The 24,910-nt window shown below is 36.6% G+C and overlaps 1 protein-coding gene and 1 pseudogene across 1 annotated transcript; both read right to left on the bottom strand.

Annotated features, from left to right (window-relative positions):
• Nucleotides 1-19,050: 19,050 nt before the first annotated feature.
• Nucleotides 19,051-21,460, bottom strand: LOC149500290 (uncharacterized; annotated as a pseudogene).
• A 1,170-nt stretch (nucleotides 21,461-22,630) lies between these two features.
• LOC114240820 (catalase-like) lies at nucleotides 22,631-24,707 on the bottom strand. The gene is made up of 2 exons (XM_089737089.1): nucleotides 24,485-24,707; nucleotides 22,631-24,243 (listed from the first exon to the last, which is right to left on the bottom strand). Exons 1-2 carry the CDS (start codon nucleotides 24,590-24,592, stop codon nucleotides 22,804-22,806), a joined length of 1,548 nt encoding a protein of 515 aa, XP_089593215.1. The 5' UTR covers nucleotides 24,593-24,707; the 3' UTR covers nucleotides 22,631-22,803.
• Between the last annotated feature and the right edge of the window lie 203 nt (nucleotides 24,708-24,910).

The following is a 24,910-nucleotide window of genomic DNA, read 5'->3' on the forward strand; positions in this document are numbered from 1 at the left end:
AGCTAAGTTACCGCTACGGGTATTATCGTTGTCTATTAGTGGTAGATTCAATTATCAGGCGACTAGCGTCCACATATGACCTTTTCTACAAAAAATATTTCAAAGAATTCGACTTTTTTTTCGCTTGCATGGTTTGATGAGCTTGCATGGATTGGCCCAAGTGGTGATAAGACGTAGACATCATGAACGAAAATGACGTAACCCACTTTGTTTTTTTTTTGTTTGTTTTTTCTTAGATTGGTGGACAAGCTCACAGCCCACCTGGCGTTAAGCGGTTACTGGAGCCCATAGACATCAAGAACGTAAATGCGCCACCCACCTTGAGATATAAGTTACAACGGCTGCTCCATCCTTCATAACGAAATGCATTATGCTTCACGACAGAAACAGGCAGATGGTGGTACCTACCCGTGCGGGCTCGCAATACGTCCTATCTATAATTAAACTAATTATTATTTTTGCAGGTTTGATGTTTATTTCACGGTGTTATTGCTTCAACGTGGAAGCAACTCGTGAACATATGCTTGGTACGTATTTCATTAGAGAAATTAGTACCTGCCTGCGGGATTCGAACACCGGCACCGTAGCATTACTGGATACGAATGGACCAGGCGTCTTATGCTGTAGGCTATAAGGACTTTCAAAATACGAATCTACTTAATCCCTCTATTGAACTTTTTGGCCTAATAGAATTATACTATTATTACATTAGAGTGCCTATAAAAGAATGAATGCAATGCACGTTTGGTGTAACATAGCATTCAAAGGGCGAAATGCAATAAAATTTATAAACAAACTTATTACAATCACTCGTTATTCATCCATTCTACCGTATTATGATTTGCGAGTGACCAATTAATAATAATTTTCTAATATCTCATCAAATAACAAACGTTAAAATTGAATGAAAAATAGCTTGTAAAATTTAGTGATACAACACTTGTCTTGTAAATAGCGTAGTTCCCGGTTACCGTCCTCGCCGAACCCGTCGCTTGCGACAAAGGGCTTGACGAGTAAATTAGCCCATAGACATAGCCTACTGTGTTTCTCGCCGGATCTTCTCAGTGGGTCGCGTTTCCGATCCAGTGGTAGATTCTGCGAAGCACTGCTCTTGCTAGGGCCAGTGTTAGTAACACCTCCGGTTTGAGCCCTGAGAGCTCACCTAAACGCTAGGCTAACGCTGATACAGCCTCTCAAGGCTCAGCATCAGCATAGGTAGGGAAAAAATAGCAGTTTATTAACAATTCACATTTTAGCTTAGTTAAGCAAATACTTGCTTATGTAGATTCCTAGGTGACCCATTTCTGCCACAAAGCAGTGATGCATTTCGGCTTGAAGGATGGGACAGCCGCTACGCTATACAAGTGAGACTTAAAACTCGTGTCACAAGGCACCATTTTCGTTGTTGATGGCTCCTATAACGGTATAACACCAGGTGAGCCGTAAGTTAACGTATAGACAATCATATCATCACCTAACCACGAATGATTGCGTCAAATCGATTGTTATTTAACAACTGTTTGACTTACAATCAACAGGTCACGCGGTATTATGTTAACACTATTCTAAATTGAACTCAGCGTGTCAGGTACCAGCGACACGTAAGATAATTAACTGTAGCGCATAACTACACGGATTTCCGCTCCATGATTATCTTCATCCATATAAGTCTAATGAATATTTCTTAACACACAAGATAGGAGTCTAATTGTCTTGGCTTTGTGTGAAAATTTGTTTTAACGATTTAATGTCTCGAAATAATTTTGGTATACAGATTGTAGATAGACCCGTCTATCTACAATCTGTATACAGCGTCTCCTCAAGTACTTCGGACACGTGGCCCGACAAAATCCTGAGAATTTGGAAAAAATTATACTTGTAGGTCACGTGGAAGGAAAGAGGAAGATTGCCAACCAGGTGGACGGACATTGTCAAGGATGCCACAAACACCAGCGTCCCGGACGCCATTAAGCAGGCCGAATGCAGGCAACATTGGAGGAAGCTGGTGCAAAAACTGGACCAAGGTGATCAAAACCCTCAGTAATGAACAAACGACAAAGAAGAAGAAGAAGTATAGTAAATGGACTGACAATCGTTTTATAGATGAACATAAAACCAATAAGGAACTACATGTCTCAGTGTTTTCAATTCAAACTATATATTATTATGTTGAGTTAAAAGAAAAACTCATTAATGCGTTATGAACATTTATACGATGTTGAGGATGTTGAATGATATAACCACTGTCATTAATTAGTGAAGCTGCTTTCAGACTACGCTATACTATAGTGCCATATAGTATAGCAGCCTATACTTCGCCAATAATATATAGTACAGTACAGTGTGAACGTGTATATAACAATATATGTATAGTGTGCGATATTGTTGTGCTATGAGCTATATTATAGCGTAGTCTGAAAGCGACTTAAAGGGGGCAGAGTTTTTATGAGAGGTTAAAATTTGTTAAATTGAAATCAGACCGACCCGGTATTTAGTTAATGCTCCAGTTGTTGAATGAATGTTGCAGTTTGTCAGTTTCTTGTGCCCATAACACAGGGAATCCTATTAGTTGGGGCCGGATGATTGTGCGTGATTTGTACCAACAAAAAAAAAACCATAGACTAAGCATACAGAACCTCGAACATAAAAGACAAGTGCCAAAAGCACAGTTAAAAAAGATCATGTTTACACAAAAAAGTCTTCAGTAAAGAGATTATTTCTCCTTCTAAATAATAAAATTAACAACAATAGAATGTTTCTTTCGACAATTAAAATACACCGTTTCATATGGTTATTAAAAAAAATAACAATTTTGTTCGAATTTATTCAAGATCTTTAGTCGCAGTTCGTCTACTCTGAACAATTGAATCGTAAACAGTTAAAACTGTAGTGTATTTATCCGGTCGCAGATTCTGTGAAGCACTGCTCTTGCTAGGGTCAGTATTAGCAACTCTCCGGTTTGAGCTCCATGAGCTCACCTACAAACGTTAGGGCGAAGCTGAAATAGCCTCTCAATGCTATCAGCATAGGTAGGAGAAAAAAAAAAAACTAAATAGTATCGTCGTGGGATCGTCGTACTACCTTACGGGGGTAGGAAACAGGTCTCGTTTCCTCCTTTAGAACGTGGTAGGACGTCTTGCGAGTCCACACGGGTAGGTACCACCACCCTGCCTATTTCTACCGTGAAGCAGTAATGCGTTTCGGTTTGAAGGGTGGGGCAGCCGTTCTAGTGTAAAAACTGAGACCTTAGAACTTATGTCTCGTGGTTGGTTGCGGTATTTACGTCGTAGTTGTCTATGGGCTCCGGTAGCCTCTTAACACCAGGTGGACCGTAAACTCGTCCACCAACCTAAGCAACAAAAAAATTAAATAAAAAGTATCTATTCACAATATAGTATCTAGACACGAAGCGTATATGATCTCTTGATTTCGAAGACACACTTTACTTATGATATATTATTTAATTTTTTTATCCCTACCTAACTAGGCCCTTTACAGAGATATCTCAGTTAAAGTTTTGTTCCCTACCTACAAAATTTTACATTCCATACAAATTGTGATTGGACTTTTATTGACAGACTAGCTTTTGCCCGCGATTTCGTCCGCGTAGAATAGTTCACAAATAATGCTTAATTTTAGAACAAATTTGGTAAGCATAAAAACGTTATAGTGAGCCAACATTAACATATGCTGTCGCGGACTTTTTTTTAGATCTTTTAAAAGGGAACAATTCTGTCATACATTATTTTAGCGAAACTTTGACCGTTTTTGCGGCGAACGCAGCGCAGGTTCTCAAAAGGAAAAAAAAACGATTTTGAAACATTCTTTATTGGCGCTCGGCTTGTATTAGTCTTAACGTGATTTTATATACCCTATAGCCTTCCTCAATAAATGGGCTATCTAACACTGAAAGAATTTTTCAAATCGGACCAGTAGTTCCTGAGATTAGCGCGTTCAAACAAACAAACTCTTCAGTTTTATAATATTAGTATAGATAAAGGATTTAGCAGAAAATTGTATACCTTAAAACTATTTCTGTACGAAAAAAAAACATTTGATTAAATTAAAACAACAAATAAGTATAAAGATGTAGAACAGCAGCATATAGGCAGCGGCTTGGCTAGCAGTAGGCAGCGGCTTGGTTAGCAGTAGGCAGCGGCTTGGCTCTGCTCCTGGCATTGCTGAAGTCCATGGGCGGCGGTAACCACTTACCATCAGGTGGGCCGTACGCTCGTCTGTCTACAAAGGCAATAAAAAAAAAAAAGAACAGTAAAGAAATAATTACATATTACAATTACCTAAATAAGAAATACTACATAAAAAATAAGAGATTAAAACGAACTATCATGTTTTATGCGGGTCAAACACTCGCAACATTACATATACCGTAAGAGTATAAACAATAGACGATATAATATGAAACCAATCAGATGAGGAACGGATACGAATGGCATTCGTAAGGTTTGCCTATTTGCATACAAGCAGATTACATCTAATCATTAAACAAGGCACTTTTGATTCATAATTTAGTTTCACAATTTCAATTAATACGACTCCGGACTAGGCGACTGGATATTTGGACATACGTTATGTCATGTTAGTGAAATTACTTTTAAGTTTTTAGTATGTACATGATATATATAATACATAATGTAGAACCGTTGTACGCTTATGAAGAGAAATTAATTTAACTATTGTAGTTATTTGCAATTATAAAGGCATGGTGGCAGTAGAAATATAATAAAACTAGCGACCCGCCCTCGCTTCGCTTCGGAAACATTAAAACACACATGAAACCAAAAAAAAAAAATTAAAAAAAAAATAGCCTATGTTCATCAGGGACAATGTCGGCTTCTAATGGAAAAATAATTTTTCAAATCGGTCCAGTAGTTTCGGAGCCTATTCGAAACAAACAAACAAACAAATCTTTCCTCTTTATAATATTAGTATAGATATAGATATAATATTATTTTGTTCCTCTGCTCAAGCTCTAGGCTCGGTTTACTGAGCTCCCGCCCCGAGACCCTCAGGGAAAGGGTGGCTCAGTTTCCCCTACTACGAAGACCGTATCTCCCAAGACTTTCGTGATGATGGTGACTGTGTGTATGGCTGCTTGTTTCTGCATGATGTGTGTTGATATTCGCATCTAGTTTATCTATGTATCTCTATAGACTTTTGTGTATTACTCCGGTTGCTCCTATTATTATTGGTACTATTTCTGTGTGTCTGTGTGTGTGTGTGTGTTTTTTTATTGCTTACATGTGTGGACGAGCTCACAGCCCACCTGCCGTTAAGAGGTTACTGGAGCCCATAGACATCTACGACGTAAATGCGCCACCCACCTTGAGATATAAGTTCTAAGGTCTCAGTATAGTTACAACGGCTGCCCCACCCTTCAAACCGAAACGCATTACTGCGTAACGGCAGAAATAGGCAGGACGGTAGTACCTACCCGTGCGGACTCACAAGAGGTCCTACCACCAGTAAAGTACCTACCTATTACCTACATATATAGCATATTGATTTAAAAACAAATTAATAACAATGACACATGGTTTCGTTAGGCTGAATAGTAGGTATACAGACCTCTAAATCCCACAAAATAACATGGAAACGAATCCAAAGCTGGCCACATTTTAATTCTCATACGTCGTTAAGTATTTATTCCGCTTGAATAGAGGTGACACCTCCAAATGTGATTGCGGTTTTGCGAAAATGTCCAATAGAGTGCACTTCCCTATGGTTATTGATCGATTTATGAAACTTATGATATAATCCATCTAGTGTAGAGGAATTAAGCTTAAAGACCTATCAAAATAGTAATCGAAAGCTATTATGACCCACGTTCAATTAAAGTTTGAAAGTTTTGCCGTCTTTCGACAAATTCAAATTAGTGTCACATTATATTGAAAATATTAAATTGTTACTCTTTAATTGGATGGTTCGTTTAGGATGTTTTTTTGAATATCGTCGTTGTCAAACCAAAATCTGCTATGAGCACGTTTTTGAGATTTTTTATTTTTTACTTTTTCGTATAGTTTGCAGCCCTATCTACCGTATAAAAAAACTGTTATGTGTCTATAGCTTTAATATTTATCTACAGCTTTCATGTGATATAGTTTTAAAAATTCACCTTCATATATAAAATTTTATACGAAAACGTTTTTACTCGTTAATTCAAAATAGAGTTTTTGCACATAACAGATTTTGGTTTGACAGCGACGATATGCTTAATATGCAACTAAGTTACTTACAATTTTTATTTTATCGCTTTATTATACACTCCTTATTATATCTGTAGTTACCTACTTCCTTTACGTACCTGACCAAAGTTTTCTTCTATAAACACGGAATCCAAATATGTAAATATAAAAATTAATTAATCTGTTGTTACCTTTAACTAAGATAAAATTATACATTGCAGATTCAACAATTGGTTCATCTGAGGAATCGGTAGACTAAAACTTATTTGAATGCAGAAAGTACAGAAAGAGGGGCGAAAGGGTATCTTATCCTATACCTTTAAACGAGCAATTCTTGTATATTAATATATATGTATATAAACTGAATCTCGGAAACGGCTCCAACGATTTTCATAAAATTTAGTATACAGGGGATTTCGGGGGCGATAAATCGATCTAGCTACGATTTATTTTCAGAAAATGTTGTTTTATTCGTGTTTTCAATAATCAACTCTTCCCGACATCTATTGGCGAATAATAATACGATTTTTCTTAATTGAGGGCAACTAAACTCTTTAAAGACACAACAAGATGGCGTTATCAAAAAAAAACCGCGCAAAGCTCGGTCATCATCTAGTTTGATTTTCGTTTATACGCGCCATTTATTGGTGCGTTTTATTTGGTACCAGCGGCCCGCTCCGGCTCCGCACGGATCTTTAACAAAAATTTCAAAGATATTTGACGTTTTTTTTAAATAAAAGAACTCTTATTGCGGCACAACAATAATAGTTAGACATATGCTGTCGTGACACTTTTTGTAAATAATAATGTGTTCTACAAAGTATTAGTACATTATTTTATTCTATCATCAATATTTTTCGCAGGGCACACGATGTAAAGAATATTTTAGGTATTTTTTTTACACCTTGGGTTACATTATTGGCGTTTTAGTAAGGATCCCTAATTTTTTTTCAAAAAAGGTTATGGCCTATGTCACTCGGGAATAGTGCAGCTTTCAAACAGTGAAACAATTTCTCAAATCGTTTCAGTAGTTTCGGAGCCTATTCAATTCAAACAAACAAACAAATCTTTATAATATTAGTATAGAAGTATAGATTACTATAGATTAGCATTAGCAATTCGATGTTTTTAATTGAACTTCAATTAAGTTTACTCCATTGAAATAGCTGAAAAAGTTATTTTGTTATGATATTTTTCCAAACTTTAAGCTTCAAACGTTTTTCCTGTAAAGTTGTAAAAATATCGCTCGAACCAAATAGTATTTTATCCCTCGATATTATATTTGTAAAAAAAGAGTGGAATATTAAAAATTCTAAATTGTTACATGTGTATATTACTTATAATCTATAGATTGTTTACAATCTATTTCTATACCAAACAGAGCGTCTCGATAGTCGCTAGTTGTTATTTGATATCGAAATAAAAGTGTGTGATTGACTTTCTCGTGCATAGTTACAGTGTCGTGACGTATTCGATAGTCGGTTCTCGTGCTCGTAGGAAGAATATAGTGTTTCTGCAGAGCAATTTTAATGTACACTATAGTTTTTATTTATTTTTTATTTATTGCTTAGATAGGTGGGCGAGCTCACAGCCCACCTGGTGTTAAGTGGTTACTGGAGCCCATAGACATCCACAACGTAAATGCGCCACCCACCTTGAGATATAAGTTCTGAGGTCTCCACGTATAGTTACAACGGCTGCCCCACCCTTTAAACCGAAACGCATTACTGCTTCACGGCAGAAATAGGCAGGGTGGTGGTACCCACCCGCGTGGACTCACAAGAGGTCCTACCACCAGTAAAATTATAGTTATATAATATATATAGTAGTATAGTATAAGTATTTTTGGAAAACGGTGTGAGGCAACAGTCGTACACTAAATTATTTTAAAAAATAGCGTAGAAATAACATTTGACATTACAGTGTTTTTACGGTCAGATTATCAAATACAAACTACATTGGCTTAACTTCGTACAACACACATATTATGAAACCATAGATTAGGATTTTTTTTCGTTTTTCACTAGCTCTTTTCATAGACAATCTTCATTTTATAATTCACTTAGCTAAGGCTTTATTTATGATAAAAACGGTAGGTGGTGGCTTGGCTCTGCCCTTGGCATTGCTGACGTGCATGGGCGACGGCAAATACTCACCATCAGGTAGGTCACATGCTCGTCTGCGTCCAAGGGCAATAAAAAAATTAAAAAACACTTTCATGGTTCTGCTCTTGATAACACGGATATCCATAGGAAAGCTATTGTATTTTCGTTTTTGTATTAACGAGTAATTTGCAATTTTATTCATATTAACAAAAACATCGGATCACAAAAGCGTCTAATGCTGGGAATTTTAAAGAACAGTGTGGTATAATTTTTTTACAATTGATGCCATGGAGTTCGAATCCACGCGATCGCCAAGTCGTCGCCCCGCATAAGACCGTTGTTCAGATAAGTGGCAGTCCTTGATCATAGAACAAGATCCACATCCAATCGCTACATCAACGCAGTTAGTAAAGGTAGTATGTTTGGCACTTATAATAATATATCACAAACAGATCACAATGCCTTATTAAAATAAGTACACAATTAATGCGTTATTAACTTTTCAAATGTTGTCCAAATACTGCTGATAACAAAACCGCCATAAAAAAAGGATGCGCACCTTAAAAATCATAGCAATTTCTTGAGAGGTGGTTTTGTAGCTTTGTCAGGCGCTACACGACTTGCCTACAACCTGTATTTCTGATAGTTTTTATTTAAAAAATATATCTTGTGTTTCCAAAGATCTTTTTGTCACGTACCATTCGGCTTTGGAAGTTCAGGGAAGTTCATTCCCTCCACGAGGCTTTCCAATGATGTGTCTTTTTTCAAACAAGGCTTACGGAGAGTGCTCAGCGGTAGACAATGGCTTGGTTCAGCCATTGCTGATGTCCATGGGCGACGGTAACCGCTCAACACCAGGTGGACCGTGTGCTGTCTGCTTACAAGAGCAATAAGGAAAACACAAATAAGAACAAGACAATATATTCTTTAGGCAAAAAAATTTTAAAAATCATTTTTCTCTCTAACCGATCGTAGGTCATTACGATGAGGGACTTGAGGGAGGGAGGATTTATTGACATTAATTGCATGATAAAAAATAAATGTATTATAATGACAAAACCTAACAAATACTATTTAGGTAGCTACAATTTTAGACAAGTAGCAAACTCGCTACATTATTTTTTACACATTTATCTAGCCATGAATTTGGCTAATCAACCTACTGCTTCTTTTGAGCAGGAAAAAAAAAATGACATCTATTAATTTGGAATCCGTTCCAAGTAATTTAAATTAAATACTAAGACAACAGAGTTTACCTCTTGCAGTAAATATGATTTATTTGGACACAGCCCATCAACAAATAATATTTCTTTGAAAACAACTGTGATCAACCTGGTGCATCAGAACTTACAAGGTTTGATGGGTAAAGAACTTGAAATTGATTTGTTCTTAGATTATAATAAAGTCAATGTTCTATGTGTTCTATGTGTGTCATTGGCTTAAAAAATATGAATTAAGTAAATTGTAATTTTAAAAATCACCAGGTTGTGAGTTCCTTCTGCAGAGAGAATGCTATACGAGGTGGCTCACTGATCATTGTTAATAAAGATTATAAATGTAAGGAACGTAGAGACGTTGTGAGCCTCTCTGTGGAACGGATTATTGAAATGGCATGTGTAGAGCTTGAGCGATTCATTGTTGTAAGTGTGTATAGGCCCCCGAATTCGTTATATGATTTTTTTGAAAATATAATGGAACGTGTTTTATTAAAGCTTTCTGTTTCTAATAAACATGTTTTAAGTTGTGGTGATTTTAATATAAATTTATTAGAAAATACAAATGCCACTATTAGACTCAGAACATTGTTAAAAACATATAACCTTAACAATCTATTTTCAGAGCCCACAAGAATAACTAGCACATCGGCAACCTGTATAGATAATATTTTCACAAATGTAAAACCTTTACATAAATGCGTTATTAATCATTTAAGTTCAGACCACAGTGGACAATTCTTATCTTTTAAAATTAAATCTGTTTCAGATGTTAATAGTACAAGAAAGCTACCGTTTGTTCCTATTAATATTAGACGTTTGGAGAAGCTTAGAGGTAAAGTTTTGGCAAAAATTCCGAATGTTTGTTATAGTGAAGATCCTAATGTTCATTACATGGATTTATTTAATGTTATTAATTCTGAATTTAGTGCCATCTTTACTTCTAAAACTCTGATCTTACATAATAAAAGATCATTCAATGAATGGGCGATTGTTGGAATTCACAAAAGTAGGCAGAGATTATATGATCTCTATCATGAAAAATCATATACATAATCATAATAAGTCATTTCATGAGTATGTCTCTAAATATTCCAAGCTGTTTAAAAAAGTCTGTACATTGGCCAAGTCATTGCACTTAGGCAATCTTATAAAAAATGCAAATGACAAAATTAAAATGACTTGGAATATCATTAATAGGGAGACTGGGAATGTCAGAAACAGCAATGCTGAATTAACTTTGAAAATCAATGATCGAATAATAACTTCTCATCAAGAAGTGGCCAGTGCCTTTGAGCACTACTTTGCTGATATCCCAGCTTCTACTACAAAATCTTTAATTTCATCTCCTACCGTCGCCGAATCATTACTGCAAGATCATGTTGATAAATGCAGTGTTAACTTTAAGTTCACAAATATTGATATAAAGGACATAATTGATAATTTCAAGCTCATTAATATTAAGAAAACTGGTGATTTATGGGGAATTTCAATTAAAGTTATAAAATCCATTATTGATATAATCGCACCTTACCTTGCTACAATATTTAATGACTTTATTGATGGTGGTGTGTTTCCTGATCTAATGAAATATAGTAAAATAATACCTTTATTTAAATCTGGTAGTACTTTTGACCCCTCTAACTTTAGGCCCATTTCAGTACATTTCATACATGAGTAAAATTTTTGAAAAAATTATTTTGGTACAACTTTTGAATCACTTCAATTCCAATAACCTGCTTCATAATAAACAATATGGATTCACTAGAGGTCGGTCAACTATTGATGCAGGTGTTCACATTAAAAATATTTTTCAGGCTTGGGAAGAGTCGCATAATGCCCTTGGGGTTTTCTGCGACTTATCTAAAGCTTTTGATTGTGTTGAGCATAATTCATTGTTGAGGAAATTACACCATTATGGTATTAGGGGCGTTTCATTAGAACTTATTAAATCTTATTTATCCGGTAGAATCCAAAAGGTAAACGTTAAAGGAACGAGATCTTCCGGTGTCTTACTTAATATGGGTGTTCCTCAGGGTTCCATATTGGGTCCCTTCCTATTTCTTGTATATATCAATGATTTACCTAAGTTTAATGAAACCCGTCACGAGGTCGTATTATTCGCTGATGATACATCATTATTGTTTAAAATTAAACGACATTTGGAAGATTATGACGATGTGAATGATGCTATCTCGCGCGTGGTACATTGGTTTAGTGTTAATAATCTGTTATTAAATAACAAAAAAACAAAATGTATAAAATTTACCACACCTAATGTTAGAAGTAGACACTAATATTACTGTAGTGTGTAAACATTCAAGTATGTATACAGCCTTATTTAAAGTGCTTCTTCAGCACTACTGTCTTACTGTCTTGTAACTAAATACATATTTTACACAATAAACCGAACCTTCAAACTGAATGGACGTATTATTTACTCTCGTCTAATCCATCGAGACCAGACCACACCACATGGCGACCATGCCAGGATAGCTACTCTATAGCTACATAGAGCACCAACCAAGAACGGACCATGGGCACAACGCAAAGTAAAGAACAAGTGGTCATTGCGCAGTCTGGAGCCGGGAGCAATCACGCACAAGCGACGGCGGAACACCTTCAGACGAACAATATCCTTTTGTCTATAATATGCGCCTGTATGCTGCTGGCGGTGCTGATCGGATTCTTCTGCCTGTACAAGCGATGCCACATCAACTGGATGCAGAAACAGCTGAGGAGTGACGCTTTGGAACGAGTCCTCGCGCGTGTCAGCTACCGACGTCGTAGGGAAATCAGAGAGCATGAGGAACCAGAAACCAAGGTGTAAGAGTGACCAACAAGTAAGTCGTAATCGGTACCTTCGCGCATCTTAATTTCTTTTATTAAATATTATATGTTTTAGTAAGTAGTTTTAACTAGTTGTATTTTTATTTTTTTTGTTAAGGCACTTAATACTTACTTATTGAACTAGACTATGAGTATAGAATTAAAATTATCAGATATTTATAAACAATTAAAACATTGTACGGATTCTATTTCTAAGTTAGGTCCTTCAAGAAGAGTAGGTAGTAATTTTGAGAATAAGATTTTAGAAGCTAAGAACTTATATGTGTCGTTTAAAAATATTTTAAGTATTTTACCTAAAGATGTGTCTAAAGAATTGTTATTTTTATGTTCATGTATAAACAAATGTTATGATAAAATTTTAAAAATTGAATTGGAATTTAGTTCGAGTGGTAGTCAGAGTTAAAATAAATTTGCCACAATGTCAGTGCCGGGTGAAAAGTTTAATTTAAAGACGGCTGTAAGCCTATTGCCTAAAATGACCGGTGATGAAGAGGTAACTTGTGAATTAATTTCTGCGATTGAATTGTATGACTCAATGCTTGCTGATGGTGATAAGACAATTTTAATAAATTTTGTTTTAAAGAGCCGATTAACGAACGGAGCAAAAATGCGTTTAGCTACTTCTTATAGTTCTGTTGAGTTGCTATTAGAAGATATGCGTAAATATTTACTTACTCGTAAGTCCGATACTGCTTTACAGTCTAGATTACAGAAGGCTAGGCAAGGTGAAAAGTCAGTTACAGAGTTTGCTCAAGAGATAGAGAAGTTGTTTGTAGAATTGACTATTTCTCAGGCAAATGGTGATGAGAAAGCGTATGAGGTATTACGTCCTCTTAATGAAAGGAACGCTATTAGATGTTTTTCCGAAGGGTTACGAAGTCAAAAGCTAGGTACAATTATTTCAGCACGTAATTTGACCTCCTTAAAGGATGCCATTAGAGTAGCCGAAGATGAAACTAGCTTAACTGCGGAGCGTCAGACCATTATGTCATATAACCGTCGGTCTACTCGCACTAATAATTTTGGTCATCGTGGATTTCGTGGTCGAAATTCATTTAAATATTTTCGAGGTATTAGACAGCCACATAATGCGCAACAAAATTTTGCTGCGTCAAGGAATACGTGGCGAGGCACCCAAGGTGCTCAGGTATATCGACGAGGAGCGTCAAGTTACGGCGCCAGGTATGTTCGTGGAAATCGTGGCAATTACGCAAATTATTCTAATAATAGAAATTTAAATCATTTTATTGCAAATGAACGACATGATTTACCGACTTCAGAAAATAGTCGTAATGATATTTTTTCGGATCAGAATTCGGGAGCATTTTTTCGTCCCTAATCAAGTTCTTACTTGTGATAGCATTAATTGGGTAAACTTAAGTTTAAATAACATACAGTTAGAATTTTTAGTAGATACAGGGGCCTCTTTATCGTGTGTTAATTATGATATGTTAGATTTATTTCAGCTAGAGTTACATAAATGCGATTTAAATATCCATGGTATTGGTGGAAGTTTAAAGTCCGTAGGATTTGTTTATTTAGCATTACAGTTCAGGAATATTATTTTTAAGCATAAGTTTTACGTATTTAGGAATTTACCATGTAAGTCGATAGGTATATTAGGTCAAGATTTTATTAAACGATATAGTGGAATTATAGATTATGACTCAAATACTTTATCTCTCAAAGTCGCAGAGAGTAGAGTTTCATTGACTTTACATTATTATAATTGTAATTTTATTATTGGACCGAGGTGTGAAGTTATTAAGTTCATACCTACGCGTATTAATTATGACTGTGTCATTTATCCGAAGGAGATAAGACAGGGTATTTTTTTGGCTAGTGTGGTAGCTAGGCCGAAAAATGGTAGGATTCCTGTAAGACTTTTAAATACTACTGACAAAGAAGTATCTTTATGTTTGAATAAAGTTGAAGTTGATAGGTTAGAAAACTATGAATTTTGTAATTACGAAAGCTCGGATGTTAATGTAGAGATAATACGGACGTTATTTTCATTACTTAATGTAGGCTCATACTTAAACAAAGAAGAAAAGTTGTCAATCGAGCAAATTTGTGCCAAATATTCGGACATATTTCATTTACCAGGTGACAAATTAAGTGTTACGAACGTTTACGAGCAGTCTATTCATTTAAAAGAACATGCTACGCCTGTGTATAGAAAACAGTACAGAATTCCGTTTATGCAGAAGGAAGAACTTAATAGACAGATCGATGATATGTTACGAGAAGGTATTATAGAAAAAACTTGCAGTGAGTGGTCTAGCCCTCTTTTGCTAGTTCCTAAAAAGTTAGATAAGAGCGGTAAGCGTCAATGGAGAGTAGTGGTGGACTACAGACAGTTAAACGAGAGAGTACAGGACGACAAATTTCCTCTCCCAAATATAACAGATATATTAGATTCTCTATCAGGTTCTATGTACTTTAGCCATTGCGATTTAAATCGTAGTTATTATCAATGTAATCTTTCAAAAGAATCTAGAAAATATACGGCGTTCACGACAGATAAAGGGCAGTACCAAATGTGTAGATTACCGATGGGGCTAAAAATTAGTCCATCTGCCTTTAGTAGATTAATGACAGTTGCTATGTCGGGTTTAAATTACGAAAAATGTATTATCTATTTAGACGATTTAATAATTTTTGACCGAAATTTGACGGAACATAATAAAAACCTCATGTTTGTTTTTGACAGATTACGAAAAGTTAAATTAAAATTAAATCCGTCTAAATGTGAGTTTCTAAAGCGACAAATTCTTTACTTAGGACATGTAATATCATCCTCAGGTATTTTGCCCGACCCTGAAAAGATTCGAGTAATCGAAAGCTATCCGACACCAACGAGTGCGGATGACGTCAAACGTTTTGTTGCAATTAGTAACTATTACAGGAAATTTATTCGAAACTTTGCAGCTATTGTCGTGCCACTAAACAAATTATGTAGAAAGAAGGCTCAGTTTGAATGGACTACAGAACGTCAGAATGCCTTTGAAACTCTTAAAAAGTTGCTATCTAGTCCGCCTGTCTTAGATTATCCAAATTTTTCTAAAGAAAATGAATTTATTTTACAAACAGATAGTTCAGGTTTTGCTATTGGCAGCGTGTTAAGTAATTCTAACGGAAAACCCGTCGCGTATGCTAGTAGGAGTTTAAATAAAGCGGAGTTAAATTATGCAACGATTGAAAAGGAACTTCTGGCAATAGTTTGGTCAATAAAATATTTTAGGCCATATTTATATGAAAAAAAATTTGTAATAAGAACTGACCATAGGCCTTTGCTTTATATTTTTAACATGTCAAATCCATCCAGTCGTTTAACAAAATTTCGTCTTTTATTGGAGGAATACGACTTTAAAGTAGAATATGTCAGAGGAAAAGAAAATGTAGTTGCTGACGCACTATCTAGAGTTATTTTGACTTCAGACGAGTTAAAACAAATGACTAATAAAGTCATAAATGTAATGACTAGAGGACAATTCAGAAAAAATCAACAATCAACTGATTTGACAACTAGTACTGAGACTTCGAATGACAATAGGTCTGATCAGCCTAAAGTTACCGAAGTACTCAAGAAATGTGATACGGATGTAGAATTAATTATTTTACCGGAAAGAAATCTGCGCATATTACTCAGATTACTTAGTTTACAAAATAATGACGATTCGTTAATTTTTTCAAGGAATAGGACTTTCGTGTATTGTAAAAGTAAAAATAATGTATTTGCAAGCTCATCTTCTTTATCAGTAAACTCGCGAGACGATTTATTGAAAGAGATGGCATTATTTTGCAAAACATTGAATATTGAAGAATTAATAATTATGAAAACGCGTAAAAATAAAGAGCTCATTGAAAGTATAACCAAATATGTTGCTAAAAATAAATCGCGTGAATTTCCTCGAATATGTGTTATAAAGGACGTCCAAAGAATAAATGATGATGACGATAAAAAAGTAATAATTAACGATTTTCATTTATTACCTAGTAGTGGTCATATAGGAGTTCGGAGAATGATAAGTAAAATTAGGAAATATTATTATTGGCCATCATTAGAAAAAGATGTTAGATGTTATGTAGAAAAATGCAGCAAGTGTCAAAAACAAAAATACACAAAAATGCATAGGGAACCATTAAAAATTACATCCACAGCATCATCATCTTTCGAGAAAATTTTCTTAGATATTGTAGGTCCATTAGATAGAGATGATTTAGGCTACAATTATATTTTAACATTGCAGTGCGAACTCAGTAAATACGTTGAAGCATACCCTTTAAAAACTAAAACAACAACAGAAGTTGCTAAAACATTTGTGGAAAACTTTATTTTACGATACGGAATTCCAAAAGAAATTGCAAGTGATAGAGGTACAGAGTTTATTTCTAAGGTTATGTCAGACTTATGCAAAATTTTAAATATAAAACAAACAATTGCGACTGCTTACCATCATCAAAGTATTGGATCATTAGAAAATACTCATAAAGTGTTAGGAGCCTATTTACGAATCCAAACAGATAATCATCCTTCAAGTTGGAGTTCATGGTTACAGTATTGGTGTTTTTCATATAACACTACTGTACATTCAGAGACTAAATATACACCATATGAGTTAGTGTTTGGTCAAGTATGTAGATTACCTAATAATTTATGTAATATTGTAGAACCACTGTATTGTTTTGATAATTATATGTTGGAATTTAAATACAGATTACAAAAAGCTCAAAGAGATGCAAGAAATAATTTAATTATAAGTAAAGAACGTAGAAAATTAAATTATGATAAGTCAAGTAATCCCATTGTATACAAACCAGGTGATACACTATTGTTGAAAAATGAGATAGGAAATAAATTGGATACTTTGTACACTGGCCCATATATTGTGATAGAAGACCTTGCGCCCAATGTTAAAATTAATATTAATGGAAAAAATGTCATAGTTCATAAGAATAGGACAAAATTGTATTCGGAACCATAGTTGTTTATTAATTTTAAGTGTAATAATAATTATATAACAGAGATACTACTAAAAAAAAAAAAAAAACATTTCATCTTTTTTTTTTTCAAATAACAGGGGTGATGTAGTGTGTAAACATTCAAGTGTGTATACAGCCTTATTTAAAGTGCTTCTTCAGCACTACTGTCTTACTGTCTTGTAACTAAATACATATTTTACACAATAAACCGAACCTTCAAACTGAATGGACGTATTATTTACTCTCGTCTAATCCATCGAGACCAGACCACACCACATTACTGTAAGTGGAGAGACACTGGAGCTTGTGGATTCGACAGTTTTTCTTGGTATAACAGTTGATTCCAAGCTGCAGTGGGGTCCTCACATATGCAAGTTAGCGACTTACTTCTGCAGCGACTAAGTAAGACTTAGTTCTGCAGCGTTTGCGGTAAAAAAAATACGAACGTATACTAATAAAGATACGGCACGCCTGGTTTATTTTTGTTATTTTCATAGTGTTATGTCCTATGGCATTTTGCTATGGGGCAATGCTGCCGATGTCGAAACGATTTTCATCCTGCAGAAGAGGGCTATTCGTGCTATTTATAATATGCACCCGAGGGAATCCTTGAGGGACAAGTTTAAGGAAATCAAAATATTAACTTTAGCGTCCCAATACATTTTTGAAAATTTATTGTATGTGCGTAAAAACATTGAAGAATTCCCCAGAGTCTGCGATTTGCACAATGTGAACACTAGGACCAAACATAGGCTTGCGTTGCCGGCGGCTCGAATTAAGAAAATAAGCAACTCTTTTAGGGGGCTGGGTGTACAGCTTTTCAACAAGATCCCACTAAACGTTCAATTACTACCTGTTCATAGATTTAAGAAAACTGTTAAGGAACGTTTGTGCTAACAAAGCGTATTATAAAGTTAAGGATTATTTACTAGATGGCACTACGTGGGAATGAGGCGCTCGCTCCTGGCCTTTTCATTTTTCATTATTATAATATTTTTTTTAATTGTATTTTTTGACTTGTTTTTTCTTTTATTGTGAATATTTCTATTTATTTAAAAAAAAGAAAATATTTGAGAAAAAACAAAAAAAAAAGCCCGCTGAGTTTGTTTCGCCGGTTCTTCTCAGGACTGTGGCTTTTTTTGGAACCGGTGGTAGAGTTAACATTGTTAGTTGTATTTTGACATTCAACAAGTGTGCCATACTGACATCTAAGTTGAAATAAATGATTTTGAATTTGAATTTGAATTTTGGACTAAAATAAAAATAACCATATTGAAAACCAGCTATGTTCTTAAACATTTTTCGCTTAGATACATTCATAGTGGAGAATGATACCGTCGCTTTCTCTGATGTTAAAATCCTTTATTAACACTTCCTAGTAAGCTTGCAAATGCGAAAGCTTGTCACGGAGGCCGAAGTTTTCTTCCTATTTTAGGGCAAAAAGTACCAAACGGTTTCTTAAACTTAACAGATTAAGTTAATTTATTATTATTAACCTACCCTTTATTTTTCGCAATAATGAAATAACACTTTTTTAAACATATTATTATCCGCAACACGCTTCGTCAGATTATAGAAACAGAGTTATCAGCAACAAGCTTCGTCAAAAAGTATAACACTTACTTTCAGCTGCAAGCGTCGTCATGAGTGACCTATAGGTCCACGCAAACAGCAATGCGCGCATAGCATCGGCTAGTCAAACAAGCCAGTCTGGATCGCACCCGACCCGAAAGTACCCATTACGCTAGCAGCATTGCCACGCTGTATAGCAATGGATAATCTCTGGACCAGGTACGACCCAGACCGAGGATCGTGGCCTCGCTCTCTGAGGCGGTGACCAATTGCGGCAATAAATTTTTAGCATCTGAACTCCACACACCTGCCGTTTCCACTGCCACTGGAATAAACAGGTATGTAAATTTCAGAGCAGCATACTTGGCATGTTTCATTTTAGCCGACGCCTCAGCAGCAAAAAACGCACATTGCCGGGTCCCGGATAAGTGACACGCCGCTTACGTACAGCTACAGGTTGCATCCCATAACAAACAACGTCCCTTTTCCCAAGGAATTAGAGTCAAACCATCCGGTCTCTTACCATCCAACCTGCTGAGGCCAGGTGGCTCCAACACACACGGGATATTTGCGGAGACCAAAGCACGTCGAATAATATCATTAAGTGCATGGTGTCTCGGGAAGCGGCCAGCCGATCTAACACAGCTCAGTTCATGCAGTCCGGTGGCATCCATCATACTACCACAGACACATCGATGGGGCTCGCAAATGTTACAACCGAGTCTCAAAGCCGTGGCCACTCTCAATGAGTTATTATCAAGAAATATCCCCAACTGTGGTGAAGGCAATGCTTGTAACCAAGCAACAGATTCCGGTCTGAAGACCGCTCTCAGACGCGCTAACTCAACACCAGTGGCGTCTGGTATCAAAGTTCACAAAGTCAGCCTGCACAACACATAATTCCAACGCCTCTGCGAGCTCCTGTTCACCGGGGGCGCCTCAATCGGACATAAAAAGTCCCAAGCCGCCAAAGCCTCGCTCGCAAACGGAATCGTAGATCCATCACCATTCGTACCCAGTAAGCTAGCAACAAGGTCTACAATCCTACAACACGAAGCCAGGAAAGCAGCGAGCCCAATACGCTCCATTTGTCACACTACCAGGCCACCATGACGTATAGGTAAAACAGCCTGGCACTATTGTCTGTCATCCAAGCTTACGTTTAAAATAGTCTCTAGTGTATCCATCAAAGAATCAAGCTGAGCTACATCTTGAGTGAAAAGCCAAGTTGGACAAGTTCTTACCAAATATGTCAAACGAGGCATCGAAATGCAACAATGAAGCAAGACGAGAGCCACGTGAGATGATAAGCTCAATAGGTTGCCGTGCAATGACGACATTAACTATCTTTTTATTTCCAGAGAACTTGGAACTCCATTCTGAAATATTGGAGAGCCAAACAAAATGAAATTACTTTCATTCAAAACTTTGATACCTGGAACCAACTCCTGAAAATCTTTAACTACGCTTGCTGATATTTCAGTAGAAAAGTACACCTCACATTTCCCAGTATTAACCTCCAAGCCGACATCTCGCAACTTCGGAAATAAAAGTCTGATGTCGTCTAGCACGGAATCTGGGGGACCATCTATTCTGCGATCATCCCAATACCATAGGTTTAAAGGAGACTTGACGGTCTTTATAATGCTATGGATAGCAAGACTAAAAGTTAATGGACCAAGAGGATCACCCTGCTAGGCGTACCCTTCTCTGCTGGATCGTTTCGAACATCTGGGTCTGCGGACGGACTTCGGTTCCCTCTGTATTTTGTACCGTATGTTCCATGGGGAGTGCTCTGAGGAATTGTTCGAGATTATACCATCATCTCGTTTTTACCATCGCACCACCCGCCACCGGAGTAGAGTTTATCCATACTACATGGAACCACTGCAATCATCCACAGTGCGTTTCCAAAGGTCTTTTTTGCCACGTCCCATCCGGCTATGAAATGAGCTCCCCTCCACTATGTTTCCCGAGCGCTATGACATGTCCTTCATCAAACGAGGCTTATGGAGAGTATTAAGCGGTAGGCAGCGGCTTGGCTCTGCCCCTGGCATTCCAGAAGTCCATGGGCGACGGTAACCACTCACCATCAGGTTGGCCGTGTGCTCGTCTGCCTACAAGGGCAATAAAAATAAAAAAAAAGTGCAGCTACCTCTGAGTCTTAAGAGAAAGAATAACTTGCTGGAAAAACTATAACACTGATACAAAAATGGGTATAAAAACGGAATCTTTTCCTTGATTTCATTAAAAATGATATATCTCTCTCAAATGTAGACGCAGGAACGGAGGATATCCAAAAGAGAATTCGTTTTACTGTATAATTTCGTATATTTTCGATTTTACAAAAAAGGTGTATAATTTCGTATACCCTCGATTTTACAAAAAAAGCTGTTAGTTCGTTACGTTCGAAAGTTATGAATAATATGAAGTGACACAAATGACATAGAATGACGTTTTTGCTGTCAATGTGGTTTGACGTATGACGTTTATTGAACTTGTAGATGGCGCTTTCGTCGATGGCAACCATCATTAGCCAAAGGTGTTTTATCCAGAACCACAATATGTATTGTTTCTGAATACTACTAAAAGCGTTCTTTATGTTACAATACTGTTTTCCTAAACTGTAACTTCACAGTGTAATAGCTTGTACGTCAGAGTAGAAAATAGGCTATCAAGTAGAAGGATAAGCGTAAGATAAGTGAAGTTCTAATTATCGAGTTTTAATTAGCAGTAGTCAAAGCGGAACATGGTCAGGTTTTACTAGCATGAAATATAGAAAGGTCTTTTTGGAATTTCTATGAAACGATTGACTCAGGATGTTTCCTTATTTTTAAATGATTTTCTGCTCTCCTCCTCCTCCTTGCATCGTATTCCTCAGTGTTAAGGGTCGTGACCTTTACGGAGCATTTTTGTTCGGACTATGTTCTTTTATACTTTCCTATCCTCTGGGCAATAGATAGTGACAATGATACAGGAGTCCAATGTCTTAATTTGATCAGATCAGCACATGGGACTACGGCTCCTTCCCCTCTTTTCTTCCACTTTGCTGGTGATGAGTTTTTTGGTTTTCTGCTCTTTATTAAATTATTTACGTTAAATAGATAATTATTAATGAATATTAACTGTTTAATGGTTATTATATTATTTCGGAGGATTCGAATGTTTTACATTTTTCGTGGATGACTAAGGTGCTTAAGGACGACTCATTTTGAACATTGTACTGTGTAAAAATCTTCCAGGCTGAGCCCCGTGAGCTTGCCTTCACGTCCGGTGAAGCTACCATAACACCTAGAGGCTACTAGAAATAGGTGGGCAAGAATAAAGTGAAAGATTTAAACGTCCTAAACAATAGAACGCCAATGAAAACGCAAGAATAAACCCCATCGAGCTCCTCCACTCCGACTCCACGAAACCCATGGTACCGCATAGTGCGCGCTGGAAGGCCGCGTTCGCCGGTACCCGTCCTGATAGACGGGATTCGGATTTGGAATATCCCGGGGATGAAATCCCGTCTTCTCGGGAGTCATACCGGACTCCTCACCGAACCGACAGCCGAACACCGGGCGCCCCCGCACCTGTACGCGACGGGAGATAAATGGAAGCCACGTGTCCGCGCCGCCCACCCCGCCTTATTACCTGAGGAGCCGAAAAACCTAACACTACTATTAATCAGTAATGAAACAAAAACAATTCCACACTATTAACATGTTATTTATTCATAAACTATACAAAAAATATTTTAGCTATTGATCATTTAGAACTTCCTGATCCAGATTTTAATCAAGGTTTGTTAACTGCGTTGCTAAAAAGACATTGAACGTTATGACGTTGAAGCGCGTGTTTTGATATATTTATCTAATTATTATTAAGCTATTCATCATCCCGGTAGTACGACGTCCGGTTCACTTTTAGACCTTGAGATATTCTGTAACCAAGATCTGGGTGTATGATTGTGAAAAATTTCACTGCCCTATCCTGCAATTCTTCGATAGCACCACCAAGACTATACAGAATGTTATCGACTAGTCTGCTTCGTTCCCCTTTCGTCATTTCATTCATATACAGTTCTCTAGCCTGGTCGAAGTTGTTAGGAGCATCTTGGTATATCTCGATAAGTTCAACCCTATTCTCGTCTTTGTAAGGCACCGGTCCATTGAACGTGTTGGGATAATAATTGGGGGTATCTTTACCGTTATCCTTAACGGGAGGTCGACCATCGCGATTGTAAGCAAGTACGTGATTTTGAATCGGACAATTTATCGGTATTTTATTAAAGTTAGCACCTAACCGGTAATATTGCGCCTCTCTGTAAGCTAAGCGTCTAGCTTCGAAGAGTTTGTCCGGTCCTCCCAAAATGCCCGGCACAAGATTTGCTGGGCTAAACGCCAACTGTTCAACTTCTGCAAAATAGTTCGTCGGATTTTTATTCAAAACCAAACGACCGAGTGGCTTTAGGGGAAATTCATCTTGGGGTAATACTTTCGTCACGTCAAAAACATCGAATTTTGCATTTTTGACATCGTCTAATGTCAATATCTGGATACTGACAGACCAGCTCGGAAATTTACCCTTTCCTATCGCATTATACAAATCTCTGGTGGCGTAATCTGGATCGATACCGGATATTTTCTGTGCTTGTTTAGAGTTTAGTTTTTTTATGCCAGCGTCAGGAATAAAATGAAATCTAACAAAGTGCTTCTCTCCACTCTCATTCACAACTTGATAGGTTTGAATGCTAAACCCTGGCATATGCCTGTAACCATCTGGCACACCTCTATCCCCAAATACGAGCAAAAACATATACAAGTTTTCCGGTTGCAACGTCAAAAAGTCCCATAGCGTATTACCGTCTACTAAATTAGTAGCTGGATTTCGTTTTTGAGCTCGCACAAATGATGAAAAAAGCAGTGGATCTTTGTACGCGTACATGGGCGTACTGAATCCCACGATATCAAAATTACCGTCTTCAGTGTAAAATTTAATGGCAAACCCGCGCGCATCTCTTGAAGTGTCAGAGCCTCCCCTTTCGACTATCACTACAGACAATCTTGCTGCCACTGGAGTTTTCTTTCCTATTTTACTAAATAATTTGGCTTTACAAATATTCGTAATATCATGCGTAACTTCAAAATAACCGAATGCTCCAGCCGCTTTTGCATGCACCAACCTCTCGGGAATTCTCTCTCTTACTATATGAGTTAATGAATCCATAAAATATTCATTGATTATGAGATTTGAGTTCAATGTGCTACTCGCATCTTTGAGTTCGATCGGCGATCCAGCACTCGTTGTCATAATACCGATGGGCCCCTGAAATAAATCACACATAATATTTTATCAATAGCTGAAATTAAACATATTTTTCCAAAAAAAATCATCATTTAGATACTTATTAAACCCTTTTATGGAAAAAAAAACAAATTGAAATTAATAAAAATTCTGTTGGCCTAGAATACGAAAATACTATTACAAATCCCCATCTAACACAGTCCCATATTGAATAACCTATTTAAAAAAAATAGTAAATTTATGTTAAAACATTCTAACTTACCGATGTTCTCTGTTTGAACGCGACTATCTGCTGGGCTGCCGGCGCTGGCTCGTTCCCAGTTTTTGCCACCGCGACCATCGCAAGCAACGCTATCGTCAAACGCAACATTATCTCTCACTAAGCACCACTACAGTGCATTTTAAGAAAACTGGAACAATCTGTGCGACGTCTACCGATCAGACTTTATACTGCAGTATTGCGAACACTTTATATACGTTTTGCAATTGTATGGGTATTCGTTTCAGTTAAAACTAAAAATGTAATAAAAACAAAACACTATTTATGTTTCCGCACTTAGTTTTATTCTCTAATAAATAAAGTAATTGTGGCTGTAATCGTTTTTTGTCTAATTAGTATTGTGGCTTTCTCATTTTTGAACAAAGCAAGACTTCCTATAACTTAAAAATAGTACGATAAAAAATAGAT

This window comes from Bombyx mandarina, chromosome 22 (assembly GCF_030267445.1).
Source record: "Bombyx mandarina strain Sakado chromosome 22, ASM3026744v2".
In the NCBI taxonomy this organism is placed as follows: Eukaryota; Metazoa; Arthropoda; class Insecta; order Lepidoptera; family Bombycidae; genus Bombyx; species Bombyx mandarina.

What these genes read in the sequence shown, in the direction of transcription:
- LOC114240820 (XM_089737089.1), bottom strand. Translation starts at nt 24,592, where the DNA reads ATGTTGCGTTTGACGATAGCGTTGCTTGCGATGGTCGCGGTGGCAAAA. An exon ending in CGTTCAAACAGAGAACATCG is followed by an intron (nt 24,244 to 24,484) that starts GTAAGTTAGAAT and finishes GATTTATTTCAG; the next exon opens with GGGCCCATCGGTATTATGAC.